Source organism: Lagenorhynchus albirostris, chromosome 6, assembly GCF_949774975.1.
Source record: "Lagenorhynchus albirostris chromosome 6, mLagAlb1.1, whole genome shotgun sequence".
NCBI lineage: Eukaryota > Metazoa > Chordata > Mammalia > Artiodactyla > Delphinidae > Lagenorhynchus > Lagenorhynchus albirostris.
This window is the reverse complement of record NC_083100.1, coordinates 11,207,117-11,229,982: the sequence shown is the minus strand read 5'-3', so window position 1 is coordinate 11,229,982 and position 22,866 is coordinate 11,207,117. Positions and strand designations below refer to the sequence as shown.

Genomic DNA, 22,866 nt, shown 5'->3' with positions numbered 1-22,866 from the left:
TAATGTTTAGGCATAAAGAATCAACATCAAAAGTGTAGCACCAACAGTGTAGAATGAATATATACTGGTTTCAGTATTTTAGTAGTACCTTAGGGAGTTCTCTAGAATACAGAACAGTCTTTAAAATCTTAGCAGGATAAAGTTGATGTAATAATTTTTTCCTTGAGCTATATATTAGGGCATAATTTTACTGAAGACATTGTGGTGTTGTGTGTACATTAAATTATTATGTGGAATTAAGTAATAACTCTTCAAGTAAAATAAGTCTAAAGCTCAAAAACCACCTTTTAAGAAATTTGGATCAAAGTAGTACATTGTAAACATTTTAAATCTCTACCCTGGGATTTGTTTCAACCAGGTCTCTGTTGGAACTACAAAACTTCTGTAGTGTAAGATATTTTGCATCTTGCCTACAGAGTTTGTTTAGGGAGAATTGGTAAAAGGTCATAGTATACATAGCTGAATGTTCTATGAAGTAACTGAGTTTCAAATTAGGTAGCATGGAGACGCTCTCCTGTGAATTATTTTCTTCATTCCAGGATAGAAAATTACACACAGAAACTTGTTGCCCTGTATGTTGCCAGGGCCTTTGAAAATCTAGTTTTGTAAATTATGGAAAGTCACGTGTAGATAATAAAAGTTGAATGCCATTTGCCAGTTTTTAATTTTAAGAATTTAGGATTGTTTATAGAACACTTAATTTAGGAAGAAATGATCATATAATCTTTATCAAAGGATATTGGGAAAAATCTAGCAATTTCAAGTTTTCTGTCTGTTCTGTTACAGGTGGAAGTGCTGGATCAGTAAATGCTAATTTTGCTCATTTTGATAACTTCCCCAAATCCTCCAGTGCTGATTTTGGAACCTTCAATACTTCCCAGAGTCATCAAACAGCATCAGCTGTTAGTAAAGTTTCAGCGAACAAAGCTGGTCTACAGACTACAGACAAATATGCGGCACTTGCTAATTTAGACAATATCTTCAGTGCCGGGCAAGGTATCAACCTTTAAACAGACGAATACAAATTTGTATATTAAACAGTCCTCTAAATTTGGTTGTATTTATTAAAATCTGAGGATGTGCTTTTCTTAGTTGTATAGATGTTTAGTTTACACTAAATGTTCATGACTATTTGGCACATTTTGGATCTGAAATAACTACACAATGGGAGGCCTAGAAACTACTTGTAAACGTCTAGATTTAAAAGAAAATAACAAAAATTTAATTTTTTCTTAGAAAGCATGCTTTATTGTTCTAAGGCCATAAAGGGCCAAGAAATCCTATTAATAGAGATGACTAGAGGATTATTTGGTAGGTTCTGTGATATATTTGTTTTGAACTACGTTCTATTAATATTTTTGTATTTATTTAAAGAAACAAGATATTTACAGTGTATTTTTATACCTAGTTTTGGTCTTAAGGCTAGTATTTTTGCCTCTCAAAGTGCGTAGTGTAGTGGGGGAACAGCAGGGGTCTACTTTCAGACTGGATTCTGCATCCTAATCTCTGAGCCTGATTTCTCATCTACCCTCCGAAACGAGGGCAATAGTAATAGCATTGAACTTAAAAAGTTGTATTATATGCATTATTGCATGGGAGGCATTTAGAACAGTGCCCGGCACATCGTAAGTCCTCTGTGAATGTTTTCTCTTACTACTGTCTCTAATTTTTTCATGAACAACCCTGGGAAAATGATATTATTAATAGACTCTTCACATAGTTCAAGCATTTTATGAGTGTATATGTTCACTTGAATGAGATGTCCCCGTCTTGCAGATTTAATGTAGCACTTTGAGAATTTCTTCTTTATGTGTAATCTAGACATGTTATTGGTACTGGGTCTTAGTTTTTGTTACAGAAACAGTATGCTGTCTTTATCAGAGTGGTATGTATAGCACTAATCTTGTCCAATATTTTCTGGATTATTTATTGGATAAGACTCTAGAATCATGTCCATTTATTTGCTAAGCTCCAGATCGGTTTTAAATTTACATGTGTTTCATGGCAAATGTGGTTGTAAGTTGAAAGCATTAAGTTAAGCATCAGTTAAAAGTTTTGATGTAGTATGTTTTTGTTTGTTCACAGGTGGTGATCAGGGTAGTGGGTTTGGGACCACAGGTAAAGCTCCTGTTGGTTCTGTGGTTTCAGTTCCCAGTCAGTCAAGTGCATCTTCAGACAAGTATGCAGCCCTGGCAGAACTGGACAGCGTTTTCAGCTCCGCGGCCACCTCCAGTAACGCATATTCTTCCACAAGTAATGCTAGCAGGTAGCTTGTCTTAGTCTGTGTTCCTGCTTTGTGTTTTATCTTTTAAACTTTTTTGCAATGCTGAATAATAATGCTGTTAAGTAATGACCATTTGGGGCTTAAAGATTCCTGAATATTTTTGTAAATTTGAGGAAACTGTGTTTAAATTTTCTAGTTAAAATATAATCCTTGAGTTAAGTGCCATAGTTTTATTTTTTTATTTAATCGAAGGCTTTGTTACTTTTTTCCCTTGAACACTAAAATGTGATTTAGAGTATATACACATCTTGAAATGGATAGTCATATACAAATTTAATTGTACTCAGCAGAGACTCCATTTACAGAATTATTTGCTTTTAATGTACAGTTCTCAGTCATGAAGATTAAACACTTAAAGTAGCATGTTATAGCCTTAGTTGTAAATAAGCAGTTTTAGAAATGTTTGCACCAGAACCCAAGACCAATTCTGTATCTCTTTTGTCATACTGGTATTTATAAACAGACATATCTCTTACTGTGTTCAGATATATCGGGTGTAAGAAATTCTTGGCAGCAGAAAGTCTACTGCATTTTAACAGTGTTCGGTCTTTAAAAACTCTCCTAGTTTTGACTTTTTCATCTTTGGGTCAAGGAAGCAGACCTAGAAGTACAGGTGACTTACCTGTACAGTGTCTTACCCATCTCTTAGTTTTCCATTCCTACAGATTGTCTCTTCTTTTTTGTTATCTGAGTAGCTTTTTATTTCCCTTTAGCACCTTTTCCAGAGAGAAATGGTAGGATTGTAACATTAACTAGTTTGGCTCACTCTTCAGTAACAAATTTTCTGTATGGCAGATGGGAAAAATTGAATCCAAAGAATAAAATTTAGAGTATTTATATATTTTTTGCTTTATTAATGTTGTCTACATTACACATATATAATAGTGGACTATAGCAATGTGGTCGTAAAGTCTGGAAACATAGACAGGTATATGTAATGAAATGGTTTATTGGTATTACATTATAATCATAAGTGGTCCCCCAGAGTGTAACCCATGGAATGTTTGAAGTACCTGAGACCCATTCAAAAGGTCTGTGAGGTTAAAACCTAAATTCATAATAATTCTGAGGGTTATTTGTGTTTTCAGTAATTGACATTTGTTTTGATGGTGCAAAAACTATGACAGGTAAAACTTGCTGGTGCCTTAGCATTGATTTACAGCTTTGGCACCAAGCTGTACAAATAGTCATCTAATAGTCATTATATTCCTTACCACCACACATTCAGTTTTACTTAGGAATATTTTTGATGCAGTTTTTATTATGAATATGCTGTATGAAGCAGTAAAGGAATTTAAGTCTTGACCTTTAAATATGTCTTCTTAATTTTCTGTGTGTTGAAGTAAGGTATGCATCAGGTAGTTCTGCTATGTACTGAAGTATAAAGCTGTCTTGAGTAAAATCAGTTTGTGTGGTTGTTTGAGTTGTGGAATAAACCAGCCACTTGTTTTATGGAACACCGTTTTTTCTTGAAAGTATGATTGATAGACAAACTATGGTTATTCAGATTTCGATATTTGGTAGACATTTTCTCAAAAATGAAATTTTAAGTCTGTCACTTTAAGGAAAATAACTACTTAAAATACATACTCTCAAGCAAATAGTAGAATTTTGGAAAATTTAGGGGCCACCGTGGGCTTAAAATTAAACTTCCCATTACTTTTCTGATGAGATGGATGGTGATATTAATGATTGTAATTTTTTTATTTTGCATAGGGAAATATGTTGACATTTTGAAGATTTGCATCAACTATTTTCCAAATGATATAAAGTTAGTAAAAGATTCATTTAAAGTGTAAGATAGACTAGTGGATGTTACTTTACATAAAAGTCCATTGATATGGTTTCAAATTCCTTATTGCAACTAACCTTTAGGAAACTATCCCTGGTGTTTTTTGTATGATGTCAAGGAAAATATCCACAGTTATCTGGAAAAGGTGTTAAAATTCTCCTGTTTTGTTCAACTGTGTTACCATGTGAGGCCAGTTTTTCTTCATATGCATCAACCTAAACAACATATCACAAGAGATTGATCATATATTAAGCCAGCCATTAAAGAGATTTGTAAAAATATCAGTGTTACTCTTCTCATTAGGTTCCTTTTGTTTTAGAAAATATGGTTACTTATGAAAATGCTACTTAGGTTAGCATGTAATGGCTTTATTGTTATTTTTAAATGAATACAATTATTTAAATTTGTTTTAATTGATGTACAATATATATTGGTAAATATAGCAACTTAAAGTTCTTTGGGGTTCTCAATAATTTTTTAGAATGTGAATGAGTTCTGAGACTTAAAGTTTGAGAACTGATGTGATACATGATATGTTCAATATTATTTGTTTCCATATTTTATGGCAACCTTGTAGATAGATTACCGTTGCTTTTTTCCCCCCTCAAAACATGAATTCTTTCAATACTTGTTTTCAGTAATGTTTTTGGAACAGTGCCAGCGGGTGCTTCTGCACAGACACAGCCTGCTTCTTCGAGTGTGCCTGCTCCATTTGGAGGTACGTGTTTCTGGTATATATATACTGGTTTTTATAAAGAACCCTAATGTATATTGTATCGCATTTTCGTAGGGATACCAGAAGACAATCAAAGCACCAGTTTATTATCAGAAAGCTCTAGTTTTCTATCTTCATAAATATATGAACAAATACTTTAAATAATTGAATACAAATGCGTTAGGATTTTATAGTGTATTTTATAATTTTTTAAAGCTACACCTTCCACAAATCCATTTGTTGCTGCTGCTGGTCCTTCTGTGGCATCTTCTACAAATCCATTTCAGACCAATGCCAGAGGAGCAACAGGTAAGAAATAAATATAAATTATAGAACAGTAAGCTTTGGAAAAGGTATATATTACAAAGACACCATGTGAAGAGCATCAGAAAATAAGGTTCCTTTCTTAGTGAAGTGACTGTAAAGTGGATTAGTTTTGTCCGTAAAGACATATAGTAGCTGAAAGTTTATAAAATCCTTCAATTTAATATTTGAAAATGGACCAGAGACGTTATCTAGCACCCACCACTCAAAGCTTTCGTTTTTCAGGTGCAGAAGCCCAAGCATGGAGATGAGACTTAAAGCCTTAAAGCCCACAGCCAATATATGACAGAGATGGTACTTGAACATTGTAATTCTGACTTATTTGTTGGTCTGGTTTCACAATTATTGGTTATAACTCAATCTTAGTAGAAAAAAATGTGTAAGGTTTTTTGCTTTTTTCCTTTTCATGGGATTGCAAGGAATAGATGGGTATTATTAACATGAGATCTGAATAATGAGGTCTTTTTGTAGTACATATTTCTTTTAGGTGTTCACATTTTTTTAGGTTGTGGGAAACTGGTTTAATTTGTGGTATAACATTTGGGTATTTTCTCTTCTGATAATTTTTTAAAAATCCTCTTTATCGCTCCCCCTTTTTTTGGTTCACAGTGTAAGCCAGCTACATATTTCTTGTATTGTACCTCTTTGATTTTTGTCTTATTACCCTGAACACCAGAGTTATTTGCCAGTACCTTGGAATATTAGCAGGTGCATGTGGTATGGCCCAATACCCATTAAACTGAATTTGTCAGTTCTGTTTTTAGATTTAGATAATTTTACAACTAAAGCTTTGAACTTCAGTTATAGCCTTTGTTGATGTGATATTTTGAGAGAATAAGGTGTTTGTAACATCACAATAAATCTGCACCATTTAGAATTGGTAATTACTAGCATATCTTTTTGTCATTGGCAAGGTTTGAGAATATGTGATATTGGGAGTTTGAACCATAACTTTCCTTTTCATATAAATGTCTTCAGTCATAATCTGTTGATATCTCACACAGTAGATGTTTAATAACTATTTGAATTTTGCACATAATTTGATTTTTAAAAATTGTTTATTTTAATCCAAATATACATAATCAGTGATTGTTTCAAATTTCTGTTGTGTTTTGGACAAAATATTTATACATCACTTGTGATATATGTAATATTTCTGTTTCTAAGCATATTATTTTGACTTCGTGGAATGAATTTATAAAATGTCTCATGACACAGGGTTTTCTACGTTTTCTCATTTAGTCCTCTTAACTCTCATCAAATAAATGTTTTAATCACTCTTTGACAGCTGAGGTAACTGAGGCTCAGAAAAGTTAAGTGCGTATGTTTTGGGTACAGCCAGATTTGTGTTCAAATGCTGATTTAGATTTACTTGCTAGGTAATCCTAAAAATGCTTTCTGTATATTATTTTTTTAATGAATGGAGGAAAAGTGATAGGAAGATATATTATTTGCAAGATACCGTTGAGATGTTTATAGCTATTATAACCCCATTTGACAACTGAAGGATGGAAACTCAAGTTATACCTTGACCAAGGTTATGTTGATGTAACTCCTCAGAACCTTATTGTTGTCCTTTTCTGTAAAATGTGAACACTATTCTCTGGCAGGGATGTTGTGAGAATTAGATGATGGAAATCACCATGCATGGTCTTTGCATTATTTTGTATACTTGGTAAATCATTCCTATTATTTTCCTTTCATGACTGTACCTCCAGACTGGTTCTGTTATTAGAGCTAAGGGCCCACCCCCCCCCCCCACCCGCCCCAATTATTTGGAGTATGAAAGTCCTTTAAAGTTAAGGTTCTACATGGGATGTGAAATAATATAAAGTGTACAAAGTATGTTCAGATGATATAATTTTAATATTAGCCTAAGCAAAATTTATTGAAAGGTAAACCTACTGTGTCCACAAATTTTTATTTCAAGGTAAAAAATTTTTTCCCCTTATAAACCATTTTGATTTAGCACATTGATCATCTTTACTAGGTTATTATTGAATTGACTAAGTCAAAGTAAATGTTAACTATGTAGCATGTTTCTGCTGAAGCTGAAATATAAATAACACTTTGACAAATACACTGTGCTTAGGTATTTCCAGTGTTTTCATACCATCAAAATTAATATTAGTTTTTTAGAAATATTTTGTGTTCTTAAATATATTAGTATTGTTAAATTCCATTTGAGGTAGCTTTTGAAAGAGGGTATTGATAATAGTTCAATGTGAACTATTTAAAAAGTTTTACTGATGTATTTCATTCTTAAAATACACACTTTAGTAATAACTTTTTTCCTGCATTTACAAAGCTTTTGGGCTTTCTTTTACCATGTTATATAGAAACCTTCAGTAGACTAGCCAATGTGGCCTAAGACCTTTTTTATTTTAGGATTCTATAATTAGCATTCTTTTTCCAGAGCACTTGAGCCCTTAAATCTAATTAATAAAGTTAATATAATTTTCGGTTATTAGGAAATTCTCTTATAACTCTTAAATCTCTCCTTTGTCCCTGAATGAGTACCTTTATTTTCTAATATTCATTTAATGAAAAAATGATTTTAAAAGATTCCCCCCCCCCCGCCCCACCTTAAGGGTCCAAAATTAATCAATGACTAATCTAGTGTTAGTACCCAGAGTGCTTCTAAACCAGCACTGTTTCCACTGGTTCCGCTCATTCCACTCATAGGAAAGTAAATGAAACATATATCCACACAAAAACTTGTATACAAATGTTCACAGCAGCATTATTCCTAATAGCCAAAAAGTGGAAACAACCCAGGTGTCCATCCACTGATGGATGAATAAACCAAATGTGGTATAGCCGTACAGTGGAATTTGTTTGATAATAAAAAGTAATGACGTGTACTGATACGTGGTACAACACGGATGAACCTAGAAAACATTAGGCTAAATAAAGGAAGTTAGTCACAGAGTGACATATAATGTATGATTCCATTTATAATCTGTCCAGAATGGGCAAATCTATAGAAAGTAGGTGGGGCAAAATGGAGAGCTGATAGGTATGGAATTTCTTTTAGTGAGGGGGGTATGAAATGTTCTGAAAGTAGATTGTGATGATGGTTGTACACCTGGTGAATAATGTTAAAAAAGAACACTGAATTCTATCTTTTAAGTGGACAAATTGTATGATATGTGAATTATATTATCAAAAAGTTGTTAAAACAAGTCTAAAATATTTTTATAGCAGCCCAGGACTAGGCATCATTGTTGCAGATTGAGGTACAGAAATTAATACTGGTTAACAATCACTGTGGACTAAAAGTCAGTTTTTGCCAAAGCCTATTTTGTAGAACATGTGTCCTGAGATGGTGTTATCAGTGCTTCATGGAAAGGGATTCTACGCCCAAATATATATGGGAAATGCTGAGTTAAACAAAATTTAACCAGTATTATTAATGCAGGATTTCTCAGAGCTTATAAAGTGCTCTAAGAAAGGAGATAAAGTGACCAAGCTTGTTTCAAAACCCTTCCCCCTCAATCAGCCTTTTGTTGAATTTAGAACACGCTGTAAACATCTTTTTAAGTTAGCAAGAAAAAATAACACTCCTTGGATATTTACCCTGTAGCGCTTTTAATCACAGCAGCTTTGTAAAGTAGATATGTATTATACTATCCCTGTCCCTCCACCCGCTGTTTGCAAATGACGAAACTGAGGCTTAAAGAAGTTGTGGTATCCTGTAAGTAGAAAACTACAGAACCGAGACAGAACCACTCTAATCTCTCAGTCGCCTTGTTTCCCTAAATTTAGTTGGTGTTAAGTATGTTAATTTAAAATGCATGGCCATATATTTTAGAAACAACCCCACTCCAGATGGTTAAAACAGCAGTTCTGGTACTTAACAACCTAAATTTGTTTTCTGTTAATTACATTTATTTATATGTAACCTGTCTGAGCTCAGTCATGCCAGGTAAGATCTGCACAAGATGTATTTTTCTTTTCTCTCTCTTTTTAGCCATCATATTTTAAACTGAAAGTGCTGCTCGCCTTTCTAATGAACTACATTGAATAATTTTTCCTGCGTAATATTTAATTCACTTGAGTTATCATTAGGCTTTTCTAGTTAATGTATGGAGTCATAAATAAAACAATCAAACATTATTCAAGTGCTTTCTCCGAGATTTGAGTTTTATTTTATTTTTAGTTTTTTAGATTTGAATTTTTAGATGCTAAAGGTAGATGCTAGATCATTTTAGATGATCCTATGAATAGCATTTTTGGGTGTAAGTGGTGAGGCCTAGAAAGTCTTTTTATGGGTATTATTGTATCTTCACATGAAAAAAATGTTATTTGTTTAAAAGATGGATTTCCTAAATGTTTCTTCATTTGATATTTTGTTTTTCTGGTATTCTAATCTCCCCTTTATTTCAGACAGTGTAAATACTACTGTCATGAATATAGTTGAAATAAAAAGACTCTGTTGGATGTGTCTTTATTATGTATTCTTATGCTATCTACTTTGCAACAGTATATTCTAATTTTAGAACATTTTAATGAAACAAATTTACTTTTATTTTGCCAGTAGCTATTCATAAGTTAATTGACATTGGTCTCTTTATGGCTTTCCATAAGGCCTTTCTGGAGCAATGCATTCTCAAGTGTTTCCTCACGCTCATTTTGGTAGGTGGCCACAACTAATATCTAGATTTGTGTGGCAATTTGTCTACCTGCTTGTGGAAGCTTCTGCTGGTGTTCTGGATCCCTGCATGTGGAATTAAGTTTTTTCCATGTTTTAAAATGGAGTGGTCATGGATGTGTGGCATTGGGAATACATTATATTTAAAGTTACATGAAAATCTTCTGTGACGTTTTAATACTGAAAAGCATATTGCTTACCTCCATGGTAACATTAGAATGTTAATGGCTTTCTCAATTATTTTTCTTAAGTTTGAATTCATAGTACTTTGAGTGACACACCTTTTCGATGCACCAAACCATTTTACCACATTATTCCATGGAGTTTGGTTTTGCTTAACTGTATCCAACTTTTGCTTTATACTGCTTTCTTAAAAAGTGATTTGTCAAAGTTATGTCAGTGCATTGTTGTCTGTTCTGAAACCCTCCTGTTTCCCTTGCAGTGTGCTTATTATTCTTTAATTCACTTGCTTCCCAGTGGCTTAGTTCCCCTTTTTTCTTATCAATAATAAAAAGTAATATTTAAAATTGGAAAATCTAATTAGGTTCATTGCGGAGAATTGCACTGTTGTAAAAACTAGGATTATGAGAATTATGTTGGGCAACATCCGTAACATGATTTTTAGTTTTTTTTTTAAATAAAAGATAATTATGTGTAGCACTTTTAGTATTAATTTCTTGTGCCTTAAATCAGCAATCAAGTTGGTAATTTTTTCTTAAAATCAGGAAATTCAGTGAGTTATGTTTTTTGATAGCATCATGCTGAAAATATTTCAGTATGTAATTTCTAGTGTTCTGTATTAAAAGCACCATTATTGGCTCTTATTTCACTTAGGCTTTTCCTACAACATATAGTTGGAAGGTTCCATTTTGAATCTTCACTAGCAAAAAGTAATATACTGTTCTGCTACTATGTGTGTTTATATATAAATAATATATAATATAATAACATAATATAAATAATATAATAACATGATAATGTAATAATGTGAATTAGTTCATAAGTAATTCGTAAATGGGGGGAGTGATGGCAGCATACCATGTATATATATAGCTGTAGTTCACACGCGCATTTCCCCAACTTGTGAATGAATGCTTTATTCCATCGAGTTATAGTGGCTGGACATGGCAAGCCATGGAGAAGTTATTAGACACAGTGTCATTCACCTTACATTCTTTGTCTCTTGTAAGAATGCTTATTTCACTTTCTGTTCAATTTTTATGTACTCTGCCCCAGTTTCTATAACTCATCAGTCCTAACCTAACCTTCCTTATACCCCTTGTCCAAAGCAGTGCTCATTTACTTTCCAAAAAAGGAATGGGAGTCCATATGTTTTCAGTTTAATTGTGTTAGTGTTTTTATTAGGACCGCCCCCCGCCCCACCCCTTTTTTTTGCCTTGGGTTAGAAAGCTGCATAGGTTTTGAGTGGCCTGCCTGTGACCCCATTTCTCCTGTAAGTTTTATTTATAGTGAATTATTTTGCAGAGGTTTTAAATGTTTTTCCAGGAACACATATATTACATTATAGCAGACAATTCACTGGATACAATTAAATGTTTGACTATTTTACTGCATATAGCAAAACAAAACTTAAAAATGTATATACGAGTATACATGTGAATAGCATGATGATGGACTTTAAAAAGTAGACTGCTGTTTAGACTCAAACTGTATATAATTACTCTGAGAAGTTTTCTTGTGATTTCAAATGATAGCTTTATTAGTTTCATTCTGGTCATTGGTTTCAGGAGAACAAATATAGATTATGTTAAACTGGAGCTAAAACTTACTATTAAGTTTGTTGGGAGTTTTGGAGTTTAAAATACATCATACTGTTTTTAAGGTAAATGATGTCTGTTTCATAACTTTGAGAATGCGTATATATACGAAAACCTACCCTTCGTAAGTGACCAGCCTTTCTTTTCTCCTGCCAGCGGCGACCTTCGGCACGGCATCCATGAGCATGCCTGCGGGGTTTGGGACTCCCACGCCCTACAGTCTTCCCACCAGCTTTAGTGGCAGCTTCCAGCAGCCTGCCTTCCCAGCCCAAGCAGCTTTCCCTCAGCAGACAGCCTTTTCTCAACAGCCCAATGGTAAGATCTAACATTTGGCTAGCTGTAGGTCCACTGCAGGTATCCTTTATGTATCATAATATGAATGTTTGGACAAAAAGACTTACCTAGAGAATGCTGTAGCATTATCTGCTGAATGTTTACTACACAAATACAGAAAAGCCTTTGGTGATTTGGGCCACAGAAAATTGAGTGATTTCGTAGTTTCTGTGACCAGATTATAGGTTTAGGAGAAATCAGGGACTAAAGAGTACCTCTTCTTACTCAGAATCTCCAGTGTCTTTCTCATATCTTCTGTGTTATTAATATGCCTCTTGATTTTAAAAGGAAACTTTATAGACCTAGAGTGTTTTTGTTTATTTTGCATTGGAGAACTGTTTTTGTTCCATTTTGTGTACGTTTTTTGTTGTTGTTTTGGGGGTTTTTTGGTGACATAAACTCATTTTCTAAATAGGTGACTGTGTTGTGGTTGGAGTTTGTTACTTGTTTTCAGGAAAATTCACTAGAGACCAGTTTTTGTTTTTGGGGTTTTTTGGGGGGGGTTTGTTTTTTTTTGGTGGGGGGGGAGCCCATTTCACTCATTTGCTAAAGTTTGAAATACCTGGATCACAGCCCTTCTCAAATAGTCACAAGCTTATCTCTTCATTAAATCCTTTGTCAGCAGTTTACGTAGCTGAGACAAACTGGAATTAACCATTTCTGGAGAGTCCATGTAAGTTCTTTAAGACATGCCAGTGGAAGTTTAACTGCTATTTGAAAGAGCATGAGACTCAACAGTTTAACATTGATTTTTTTTATTATTGTTGCTCTGGTAGGAATTTTTCTGAAACTCATTATGAAGCTTTATAAGCATCAGATTGTCTCAGAGGTATGGTTATAATTGGTGGGTTTTTTTAAACAAGGTGCAGGTTTTGCAGCATTTGGACAAACAAAGCCAGTGGTAACCCCTTTTGGTCAAGTTGCAGCTGCTGGAGTATCTAGTAATCCTTTTATGGTAAGTGAGATGCAATTTTAAGCACTTTCTAAGTTGTTGCATTGTTTTCAAATTGGGAAAAGCAGGATGTGATTCCTCCTAGATGCTCTTTGGTATTCTGCAAGATTATACAGATCCGAGGCAGCCATTGTGCACGATCCCTTTTTAAGAAAACACATTAAAGCGGGGGAAGTGGCGGGCTGGGGGTGTGGTGTGATGAATTGGTTGGGAGATTGGGATTGACATGTACACACTAATATGTATAAAATGGGTAACTAATAAGAACCTGCTGTATAAAAAAATAAAATACAAAAAAATACCCCAGAAAACACATTAATCAGTTGCAAATCAAAGCACTGACAGTTAATAAGCTATTTTAGACATGAAACTTGTCTGCTTTCTAGTCAAAATAATGCTTTATGAGAGGCTGTAGATTTAGTGAACAATGTGAAAAAGGAATCCTGGAGTCAGGTTTGGTTTGAATCATAAATGCATTTTCTTAGGGCCAGGTCCCTTCTTAGAATCTATTATGAGAATTATATGAAATAATGGATATAAATAGGCACAACACAGTGCCTGATACCTATCGCTTTATTACAGTATATTGCTAATAACAATAATGAATAAATATGATTGCCAATAATTATGAAATAATTCCTAATCTAAATACTATTTAATTAAATCTAGTTTAATTAAATAACATTAAATATTTTCATATTTTCTCCACACACTCTTATTTATTTATTTTGTCTTATGTTTTCCTTTAGACTGGTGCACCGACAGGACAATTTCCAACAGGAAGCTCATCAACCAATCCTTTCTTATAGCCTTATATAGACACTTTACTGGAACGAACTTTTACATGGTCACATTACATCTCTCCGCCTCTTGCACTGTTGTCTTGTTTCACTGATTTTAGCTTTAAACACAAGAGAAGTCTTTAAAAAGCCTGCATTGTGTATTAAACACCAGGAAATATGTGCAAAACAGAGGGCTCCAGTAACAACTTTTAACCTGTGAATTGGCAAAAAAAGTAGCGGTATCATGTATATTAAAAATTGGCTAATATTAAGTTATTGCAGATACCACATTCATTATGCTGCAGTACTGTACATATTTTTCTTAGAAATTAGTTATTTGTGCATATCAGTATTTGTAACTTTAACACATTGTTATGTGAGAAATGTTACTGGGGAAATAGATCAGCCACTTTTAAGGTGCTGTCATATATCTTGGAATGAATGACCTAAACTCACTTTAACCATTGCTTCTGGAAAGTTACAGAGTCAGAATTGGAAGGTTTTATTCATTCTTGAATTTTTCCTTTCTAAAGAGCTCTTCTATTTATACATGCCTAAATTCTTTAAAAATGTAGAGGGATACCTGTCTGCAGAATAAAGCTGATCATGTTTTGCTACAGTTTGCAGGTGAAAAAAAATAAATACTAGAAAATATGCTATTGTTTTTGTGTTCTTGCTGCAATGCCTTTACCAAAGTGGCCTTAAATATCAGTAGTGAATTGAGAACATCTTGAATTCTTAAATTAGAATTTCAGAAGACTTCTAGTGACTAACTTTTATGTCTAAAAGAGAAAATTTTATAAAAAGGCCATGTAGAAAATTTATTAAAACTGCTATGTTCAGGAATATGTCAGTGGTAAAGCATTTAAATGTAGCTTGTTAGATTCACCGTAATCCTTCTGATTTCTTTGCAACTTCTTAATTTTGTGAAAATTTGTATATATGAAGAATTTGCATGTATGTGTATTTACAAATTTTTTAAAGTATCTTGAATTCTCAGACTGCAAAAGGCTTATTTTAACTATTGATTTTTTTTTTTTTTTTTAAATACTGTCTTTGAATGTATTGGAAGCAGACATGCATTAACTGTGACATGATTGCACCTCAGTTTTCTTTGTTTGGACAAACTGATATTAATAGGACATTTGTTTATGTTCATTTCTAGGGGGAAAGAAACTGGAACCCAGTGTTACCTTAAAGTTATAGAATACTTTGTTTAAAAAGGCAACAATACTAATGTTTAGTTATAGCTTTATGTTAATATTCAAATGAACTTGTTTAAATATTTATATAATGCCTCATTCATCCAGCGATAATCTGGCAATCTCATCAAAACAGAACACAACTGAGAAACTTGTAATATTTTTTTTAAAAAAATGCCTTTGAGCAGCCCATATAAGTCACAATGTCTATACATTAGAGCTCATGCATTTGTCTTTATGTGAAGTTTTGATTAATAGATTTCCCAGACCAAAAGAGCATATATTGTCAAAGACCAGTTAGTGTAGGGACAGCCAGCCCAGCTTAGAGGGCATCAGTATATTACATCTTCTTCTGATAATTGTCTATTACTGTGACTCTTTGTCATCAAGAAAAGGTGAGGTTACGTATATAAATATGTGATACATGTTTGAAAAATTTTCTTATGATGATTTAAATTGTTTCTAAAGCTTGGTATTAAAAGAGGTGAACATCAGTTTCCTCAAACATTATTTATTCATGTTGAATACCTTTTCGAATGGTGACTACAGGAGTTGTTTTCATACTATATTAAAATCTGTGTAGAGTTCCAGACTTCTTGAAACATTGCTGTCCAGTGCATATCTAGCTGAACGTATGGTTATCTGAACTATTTTGATAAGCAAGAAAATTGGGAAATCTCTGCCCCTTTTCTGAGCAGTATGCCTCTTAGAATTAAATGAATGCTGCAAAGGTCTGGGTGTGTCTTGGTGTATACTTGAAATGTCTGCATTTTTGGGGTGTCCTTCCAGACCCCTTCTCATGGAGGGAATTCTTAAGAAATGTCTTTGAATTCCTGTGTTTTAGATTGTATTGGGTCCCAATCAACTCATGTACAAAGTTATGCTATAAAATTGTAGGCCATTATTCAATTAACCTCCCAGGCTTTCCATCTGAGAAACAAGTAAATTAAACAGTTGTTAATAAAATAATTTTAAAGACTATTTTTTCTGGGTAAATCTTGAGGTTTGTAATTAAGTGGGAACTCTTGTTGACTTTAAATGAAAACTTGTGAAATTGAAATGCTTATTGTAAGAAGTGATCCAGATTTGATGTGGATTAAAATCTTCAGTTAGACTTTCAGATTTGCTTCTGGTTTTGCACAGACCGTCAGAATTGTGTTGAGCACTGAAGAGGAGAAAATACTCAGAGGTGGTAAGGATGAAGACTCGAGTTTCCTGATTTACTAGTTGAATCAGGTCTTCTCTCCTGTGTTTGCTGAGGAAAGAAAATTTTCTTTTCTTTTAGGGTGACAAACTTCATTGATAAGTTTAAAGGCATATTTTTCTCTCATTTTTGTGAAAATAGAGATTAGGTAATCACTTTCTTGTGTCGAATAATTCTTTCTGTAAATGTGAAGAAGCACATCGGTGCTTTCTTTACTTGTGACTTGCCCTGCTCCCAGTACACGTCCTCGTTGGTACAGTTCCTGTCAATTGGTAAAATGGAAGCAGTAACTAACTGGCTGCTTTCCTGTCACAGTACCAAGACTTCTGAAACAGTTTGGTCTCAGGACTATTATTAACTCTTAAGTTATTGAAGATCCCCAAAGAGCTTTTGTTTATGTAACTTATATCGCTCAGAATTTGTTGTATTAGAAATTAATACTGAGATATTTTAAAAACATGTTTATTCATTTAAATATAATGATAATAAACCCATTACATGTTAACATAAATACCCTTTTTGATGACAAATTACTGTTTTCCACAAATGTTATTTAGAAGACCATTGTTTTACATTTTGCACATCTGTTTAATATCTGGCCTAATAGAAGCAGTGGGATTCTCATACTACTTCTGCATGACAGTTCTTTTTATGTGACATGGCATGTGGGCACTGGAAAACTCCACTGTGCACTTGTGGAACCATGAGTGAAACAGACATATAACATTTTAGTATTATGAAAATAGTTTTGACCTTGCGTTTTGGGAGGACCCTCAAGGGTCCTGAGACCACACTACACTTTACGTTTGTATTTTCTGGAACAACAGTGTTTAGTTTCAGGGTAAATATACTACTCCCTGAACTTCTAAGTGTTTTTGTTGGCTTGGTGGGGAGAATTGAAATTTCATTTGAAATTGTAAACTTTTTAAACACTGTTTTCTGGGTTTTCTTTTTTATTTGACCGTATTTCAATAATGATGAAATTAGTGAATAGCTCCTTTTTAAAAGGGATATTACAAGTTCTGACTCCTGGTTATGAGTGTTTATTTAGGAATTATTTACTATTCTGACCACTTTGAAATTGTTTTGGGGGAGTATCAAATAGCTATTTAAAAATTGAAACACCTTGCTAAAGAAAGTTCAAAATGAAGAATAATTTCTTCTCTCTCCTATGCTTATAGTTAACAAAGAATTTTAGCTTTGTTTGTGTCTGTGTGTGTGTGTGTGTGTGTGTGTGTGTGTGTGTGTGTGTATATATATGTATGTATATATATAAAATGAAAGTTGGATTTCTCTAACAGAAATCACTACCCTCCAGGAAGTCGGCTACAATTAAAGGAATGTGTTTACTTCTTAAGAAGGAGGTTTGCTATGGTTTTATCCCCCGGTGTTTTTTTAATACCTTGTCCATTTTTAGAGAGAGCACTTGTTGCTTCTCATTGAAACAGAATGTTTTAAAATTCTTTTGAAGACAGAGTGACTTTGCAAAAGGTAACTTACGGTACATAGGCACCACAGAAAGCTCTGGCTCTGTTGCTGCTGCTGCTGGCGCACACCGCAGAACACGCTGCCGTCCTCAGGCCGGCCTGCGCCTTCCCTCTGGGGCCTCCTTGTCCATACATTTGTGCTCCTCTGCTGAACTCATGTTCAGAATGACTCACCTCATGTTTGGCCTCCACTTGTAGTCTCAGGCTTACATCAGAAAATTAATCTCTAGGGGAGTTTATAAAGATATATTTCTTCAAAAATAATGACTTGAAAAGAACCTGGTGGTGGTATTACAGAGTGTGGCTTATTAAGCTCTTTCAGTGTATCAGAAACTTGCTAAATGCGTTTCGTGTATTATCTCATACAGTCCTTAAAGTGGACTCATACTTTAAGGATGAAAGAAGCAAGGCACAGGCTAATGACAGAGCTTTTGCTCTGGGGAGCAAATATTATATTGTTGGATTAAAATGCTGTCTACATTTATGTGTAAGTCAATTTTTTACAAAATCTTAGGAAATTCTGAGAGAATTGCTTTCTATATCCTATATACCTAATTAAACTTAATCATTTTTAATTTGGGTTCTCTTCATAATTTGCTGATATCAGTACGGTTTATTCTCTAGGGTTTTATTTAAACTTCACAAGTAAATTAATGGGATAATTAGTGGATCAGGTTTTAAACTAAAGAGACATCTGAAGTATCACAGGGACTCCTATTTTGTGAAACATTTGAACTTTATTGATAAAGTCTGTGCCCTAGACAGTAAAATTTACTTTTGAAAGGATGCTGTTACTAACATTTGTGTTACATTAGCCTGTTGTATTGAATTTATCTTCATTAGTTAAAATTTTTTCTTTGTATATTTTAAAACGTCATTCATTAAAATTTTTATGTAGTATATTTGAACAAATGAAAATATGACCAAGATGTACTGGTCATATATTGTGGTGGTGAATGCTTTTCTCTTATGAAAAAGGGCCCTGTTTTGTAGTGTTTACTGACATTGTGGTTATAAATACTCTCACCATGGCTGATTTCACCTTCCAATTTGATATCATTAAATTTGGTGTTAGAAAGAGACACACACCAGTCTTTCTTTGCAGGCCAGCTCCAGCACACAGCACTGATGTGTAATCCCACAACCCAGTTCATTAAATATACTGGTTATTTGGTGATTGTATCCAATATTTGAAGAACCTTTTGTTTTATGTTGTTAATCCAGAAAATATTTGAACACTAGTTTACTTCTAGAAGTGTACTGGGCACTGAAGTATTTAATCTGGAAAGACCCAAGTATTGTGAATTCTGTGCTAATGTAGAGGTTGCACATTCATGGCATATACTCTGAATTCTGTCTGCAGTTGGGTTTTGTTTGACCATCACAGTGTTTTAAAAACTCCAATTTTATATAGTTTGAAGGGTATTCACACTCTCAAGGTGGCCACTAGCCTACCACTCACAGTGTTCTGAGCCTCAAACGTTCAAACGTGTTTTAAGGCCTTTGAATTGGCAAATCCTGAGTGGACATAAAAGGGCTCTTCTTATGCCACCTCTTAGCTGTTCTAATTTTGGAGTCAGTCCTGTAGGATTTGAATTTATGATGATATTTTCTGGTGAAGACTCTTGCCAAAAATGTATTTTTCTTTCAAACTTGATAACCTCTATGTATTTTGCTTATTTTATGCCAATGGATAAAAACTCAATATATATTTACCTGTATTTTTGAAATCTGTGCTTTTGTCCAACTCACAGGGCTGTAGAGTTTAATGAAAACAGTGCACTGATTCAGGCTTTTGTAACAAGGAAAAGTGATCCTAGATAAAATTGGCGATTCAGATGTCCATTGATTAATTTTTTAATTACAGTTTAGGCAATGAGAGTTAAAACTTAAACTGAATTCTCAACATTTCCCTCAATCTTGAGTGGAGGGACAGAGAAAGCAAACACCCCAAGGAGCCTTCTAATTTTGACTAAATGACCATTAAGTAAAAGGCAGCAGAGGATTGCGAATTGATGTTATACAGTGTTTCATAGAATGCTGTGGGTACAATCAGGTTTTTTAAAGACTTTAAAGGTTTTTTTATATGTTACCATAGAATAATACATGTTTATGATGTTTAAAAAGTATGCAGTATACAAAGTGAAAAAGTATGCCTCCTTCCTGGCACTTGATTCCCACATCCCAGAGAAATACAGTTTCTTGTGTTTTTATATAGTCTTTCAGAAATGTTAACATTTATTTTATATACCTCTTTCTCTAAATGCCTCTCACTGTCCTCCCTATTTTAAATGTATGGTTTTATAACTTGGTTCTCTTTGTTTAACTTGGTTATTTTTCCATATATTTCGATGTTCTCGAAGTCCATGTTGGTCTAGCTTGGTTTTAAGACAGTATTTTTTGTAATTGGATTTTAGTTACTCTACTACCTATTGAAATTTAAAAGGCAAATAGTGAACTAGTTTTAGTTTTTCACACCCCTAATCTTATTTCCTGGTAGTAGTCACCATTATTTTTTCTATATCCGTCTCAGTTATTCTGTCATTTTTGTTGTTTAAATTATTTTCATTAATCATCACCAGAACCCAGAAGAAAATTTACTTTCCTTAGAATCAGTAATTCCACCACCACTCCCACCACTCTTCCCTCCCCTCCCACCAGGGGGAAACTAATATTTATTTTAGTCTCACTTATTTAATGAGGAAAGATTCAAATTCTTACTTTTTTCTTAAGTAGTATGCTAATGGTTGTTTTTGTTTTTTTTTTAACTGAACTTTAGGATTGGGACTCTGGAAAGTACTAAACCAGAGTCAAGTTTCCTGTGTTTCAGTCTTAAATTCTGCCGTTAACTGGCATTCAAGCAGGTAAGTTAGATGCCGGTTCCCCAGCTTTAAAATGAGATCTCTTCCAAATGGTAAAACATGGTAGAACGTCAGTCGTTTGGTATACATGTTTAGAGAACAGTTAAGCTTTGGAGATTGGAATGAGACATTTCAGAATAACAGCTGTTCGGTTGAACATAAGAAACTTGTGTTTTTGTAGGTTGAAAGTACCAGGTATCAACAACATCATATAGTTTAATGTTATGGCCACTATTTGTTAATTACCAACTTAGTGAGGTGCACCTCATATAATTGATATCATTTAATGGCCACAACAACTTCCAGGCAGTATTTGTCACAAAATTGGCATTTAGGTGTCTACTTCGCCAAGATTATACAGCTGTTTAGTAAGTGGCAGGACTAGAAGTCTACCTGACTTTAAGATTCATCCTCTCATATTGTATTCCCCCCTTGAAGCTCTTAGTTCCAGCAGTTTTAATAAGAAGAGTGTGAGTTTAAAAAAAAAAAAAAAACTTTCACAAACATTTAATGGAACTCAAACTCAGCGTTCTTATCCCCAACGATCTAATTTTGTTTTTTTTCTCTCCGTATTTGCTTTTTGCCCGTATGAAATTTTGCATTGTGATCATAGCTGGTTAATTTTTAATATTGTACTTTTCCCAGATAATTTTCTTCCAAATTGGAACTACATTTATTATTTTTCCTGATTGTAAAAATAATATATGCTCACTGTAAAGAATCTGAAAATACAGAAAATTATTTTTTAAAAAACTATAATCCTGTGCAGGTATATTGTAAGTACTTCTGGATTTTGTTCCATGTATAAGGGAATATAAAGACTTCTTCCAGAATGGAATTATCTATGCTTACTACTTTGTAACATTTTCCTCAGTATATCATGGGTTTCTTTCAATTTCAAATGTAGATCTGTATTCTCTTACAGTGATGTTTCATCCCTATGATAAACATTTAGATTGTTTCCAATTTTTCAACATCAGAAATTTTACCTATACTTCTGCACACTTGGGGTTTGGCCTCGTGCTTCTTAGAAATGGAATTGCTGAGTGAAGAGTGTACATCTTAAGAACTTGGGTACGTCTCAGATATTTTCTGTATTGCTATGTAGTCTTCATGGTCATTTAACATTTTTCATAGTTTAATGTTAAGTGAGTACCTTGCTGTATATAACCTTTCATTTGTGTTATTTCTTGGAATAAATTCTGAAAAAAAAATCACACTGATGGCTTATAAGGATTAACATTTTATCCTCTCAACTAAATTACTGTTTAAAGGGATTATTTTAATCTTTATAAGTACGAAAAAGACATGTGGGCCATTCTTTCTTCAATCTCCAGTTGTCAGAGGGAATTCCTTTTAATGATTGCTAATTTAAGGCATATGAAATAATGCCTTTATTTATTGGTGGGGTTGATTTTACCATAGTTTACTAGTTGAATTTTCTCATTTATGAATTGTTCTAAAAGTTAACTTGGAACTATTAATTGGATCACCTAAATCTGTATTTTTATTTATTACATTGTATATCGTTATGAAATTACAGAGGCACAGTCAAGGACTTTTCTATTGTTAATAATGTCATTTAACTTTCAGGCTGAATAATGTCATCTGTAATGGAATTTCAAATCTAGAAATTTCCTCTTAGTTCCATAATTTTTTTCCCCTTTAAACTAGTTAGAGAAGGATGAATGTATTCAGATACTCTAGTTGAACTGATCATTATTCAGGCTCAGAAGCTCATCTTTTCTCCCTACCCTGTAGTTGCGACACATAGCAACCTAGAAATGGCTATTGGTGGGGGCCTGGGGGGGCAGGGTATTAGTTTCACTACGATGTGTCTGGATGTGGGTGTTTATTTTTATTTTGTGCTTGGAATTTGATGTGCTTCTTGAGTCTGGATCGCTCTTTTTACCAGTTCTGCAAGTTTCTTGACTGTTCTATCTTCAAATGTTATCTCTGCAGTATGCTCTTCTTAAAAACCTTTAAGGTTTTTAAGAGAATTTTTGATGAGGGAACTAAGTAAGATTTTGTGGAATCATAGAATTTCAAACATTTTAATGCTTATGGTTATAAATAACAATTCAGACTAAATTTCTATAAGGCTATCACTGAAGAATACTGTAAACTTATAGAATACAGTAGTTAACGATTTTAGAACCGTACAGTTCCTTTCAAGCCTTATTGTTCTTTTCATTTACTAAATATATTTGGGTAGCTCCCTCAGAGAAGAGAGGAATTACCAGGCTTTCCAGATAAGATGTCCAGTATCCTAAACTAGGAATTTTATTTTTATTTATTTATTTATTTATTTATTTATTTATTTTGTGGTATGCGGGCCTCTCACTGTTGTGGCCTCTCCCGTTGCGGAGCACAGGCTCCGGACTCGCAGACTCAGCGGCCATGGCTCACGGGCCTAGCCGCTCCGCGGCATGTGGGATCTTCCCAGACCGGGGCACGAACCCATGTCCCCTGCATCGGCAGGCGGACTCTCAACCACT

The 22,866-nt window shown here is 33.8% G+C and overlaps 1 protein-coding gene across 11 annotated transcripts in view; it reads left to right on the top strand.

Annotated features, from left to right (window-relative positions):
* AGFG1 (ArfGAP with FG repeats 1) overlaps window positions 1-15,785 on the top strand; it is a 72,465-nt gene extending 56,680 nt beyond the window's left edge. For 3 of the 11 annotated variants that reach the window (XM_060151924.1, XM_060151935.1, XM_060151931.1), the window contains 8 exons: window positions 787-996; window positions 2,086-2,266; window positions 4,715-4,794; window positions 5,008-5,100; window positions 9,706-9,753; window positions 11,704-11,862; window positions 12,744-12,835; window positions 13,582-15,785. In XM_060151924.1, coding sequence (XP_060007907.1) covers window positions 787-996; window positions 2,086-2,266; window positions 4,715-4,794; window positions 5,008-5,100; window positions 9,706-9,753; window positions 11,704-11,862; window positions 12,744-12,835; window positions 13,582-13,641 — 923 coding nt within the window. In that variant the 3' untranslated portion in view covers window positions 13,642-15,785. The remainder of the gene's footprint in view (window positions 1-786; window positions 997-2,085; window positions 2,267-4,714; window positions 4,795-5,007; window positions 5,101-9,705; window positions 9,754-11,703; window positions 11,863-12,743; window positions 12,836-13,581) is intronic. The other 8 variants (XM_060151936.1, XM_060151928.1, XM_060151932.1 and 5 more) reach the window with 5 other exon arrangements.
* The last annotated feature ends 7,081 nt before the right edge of the window (window positions 15,786-22,866 follow it).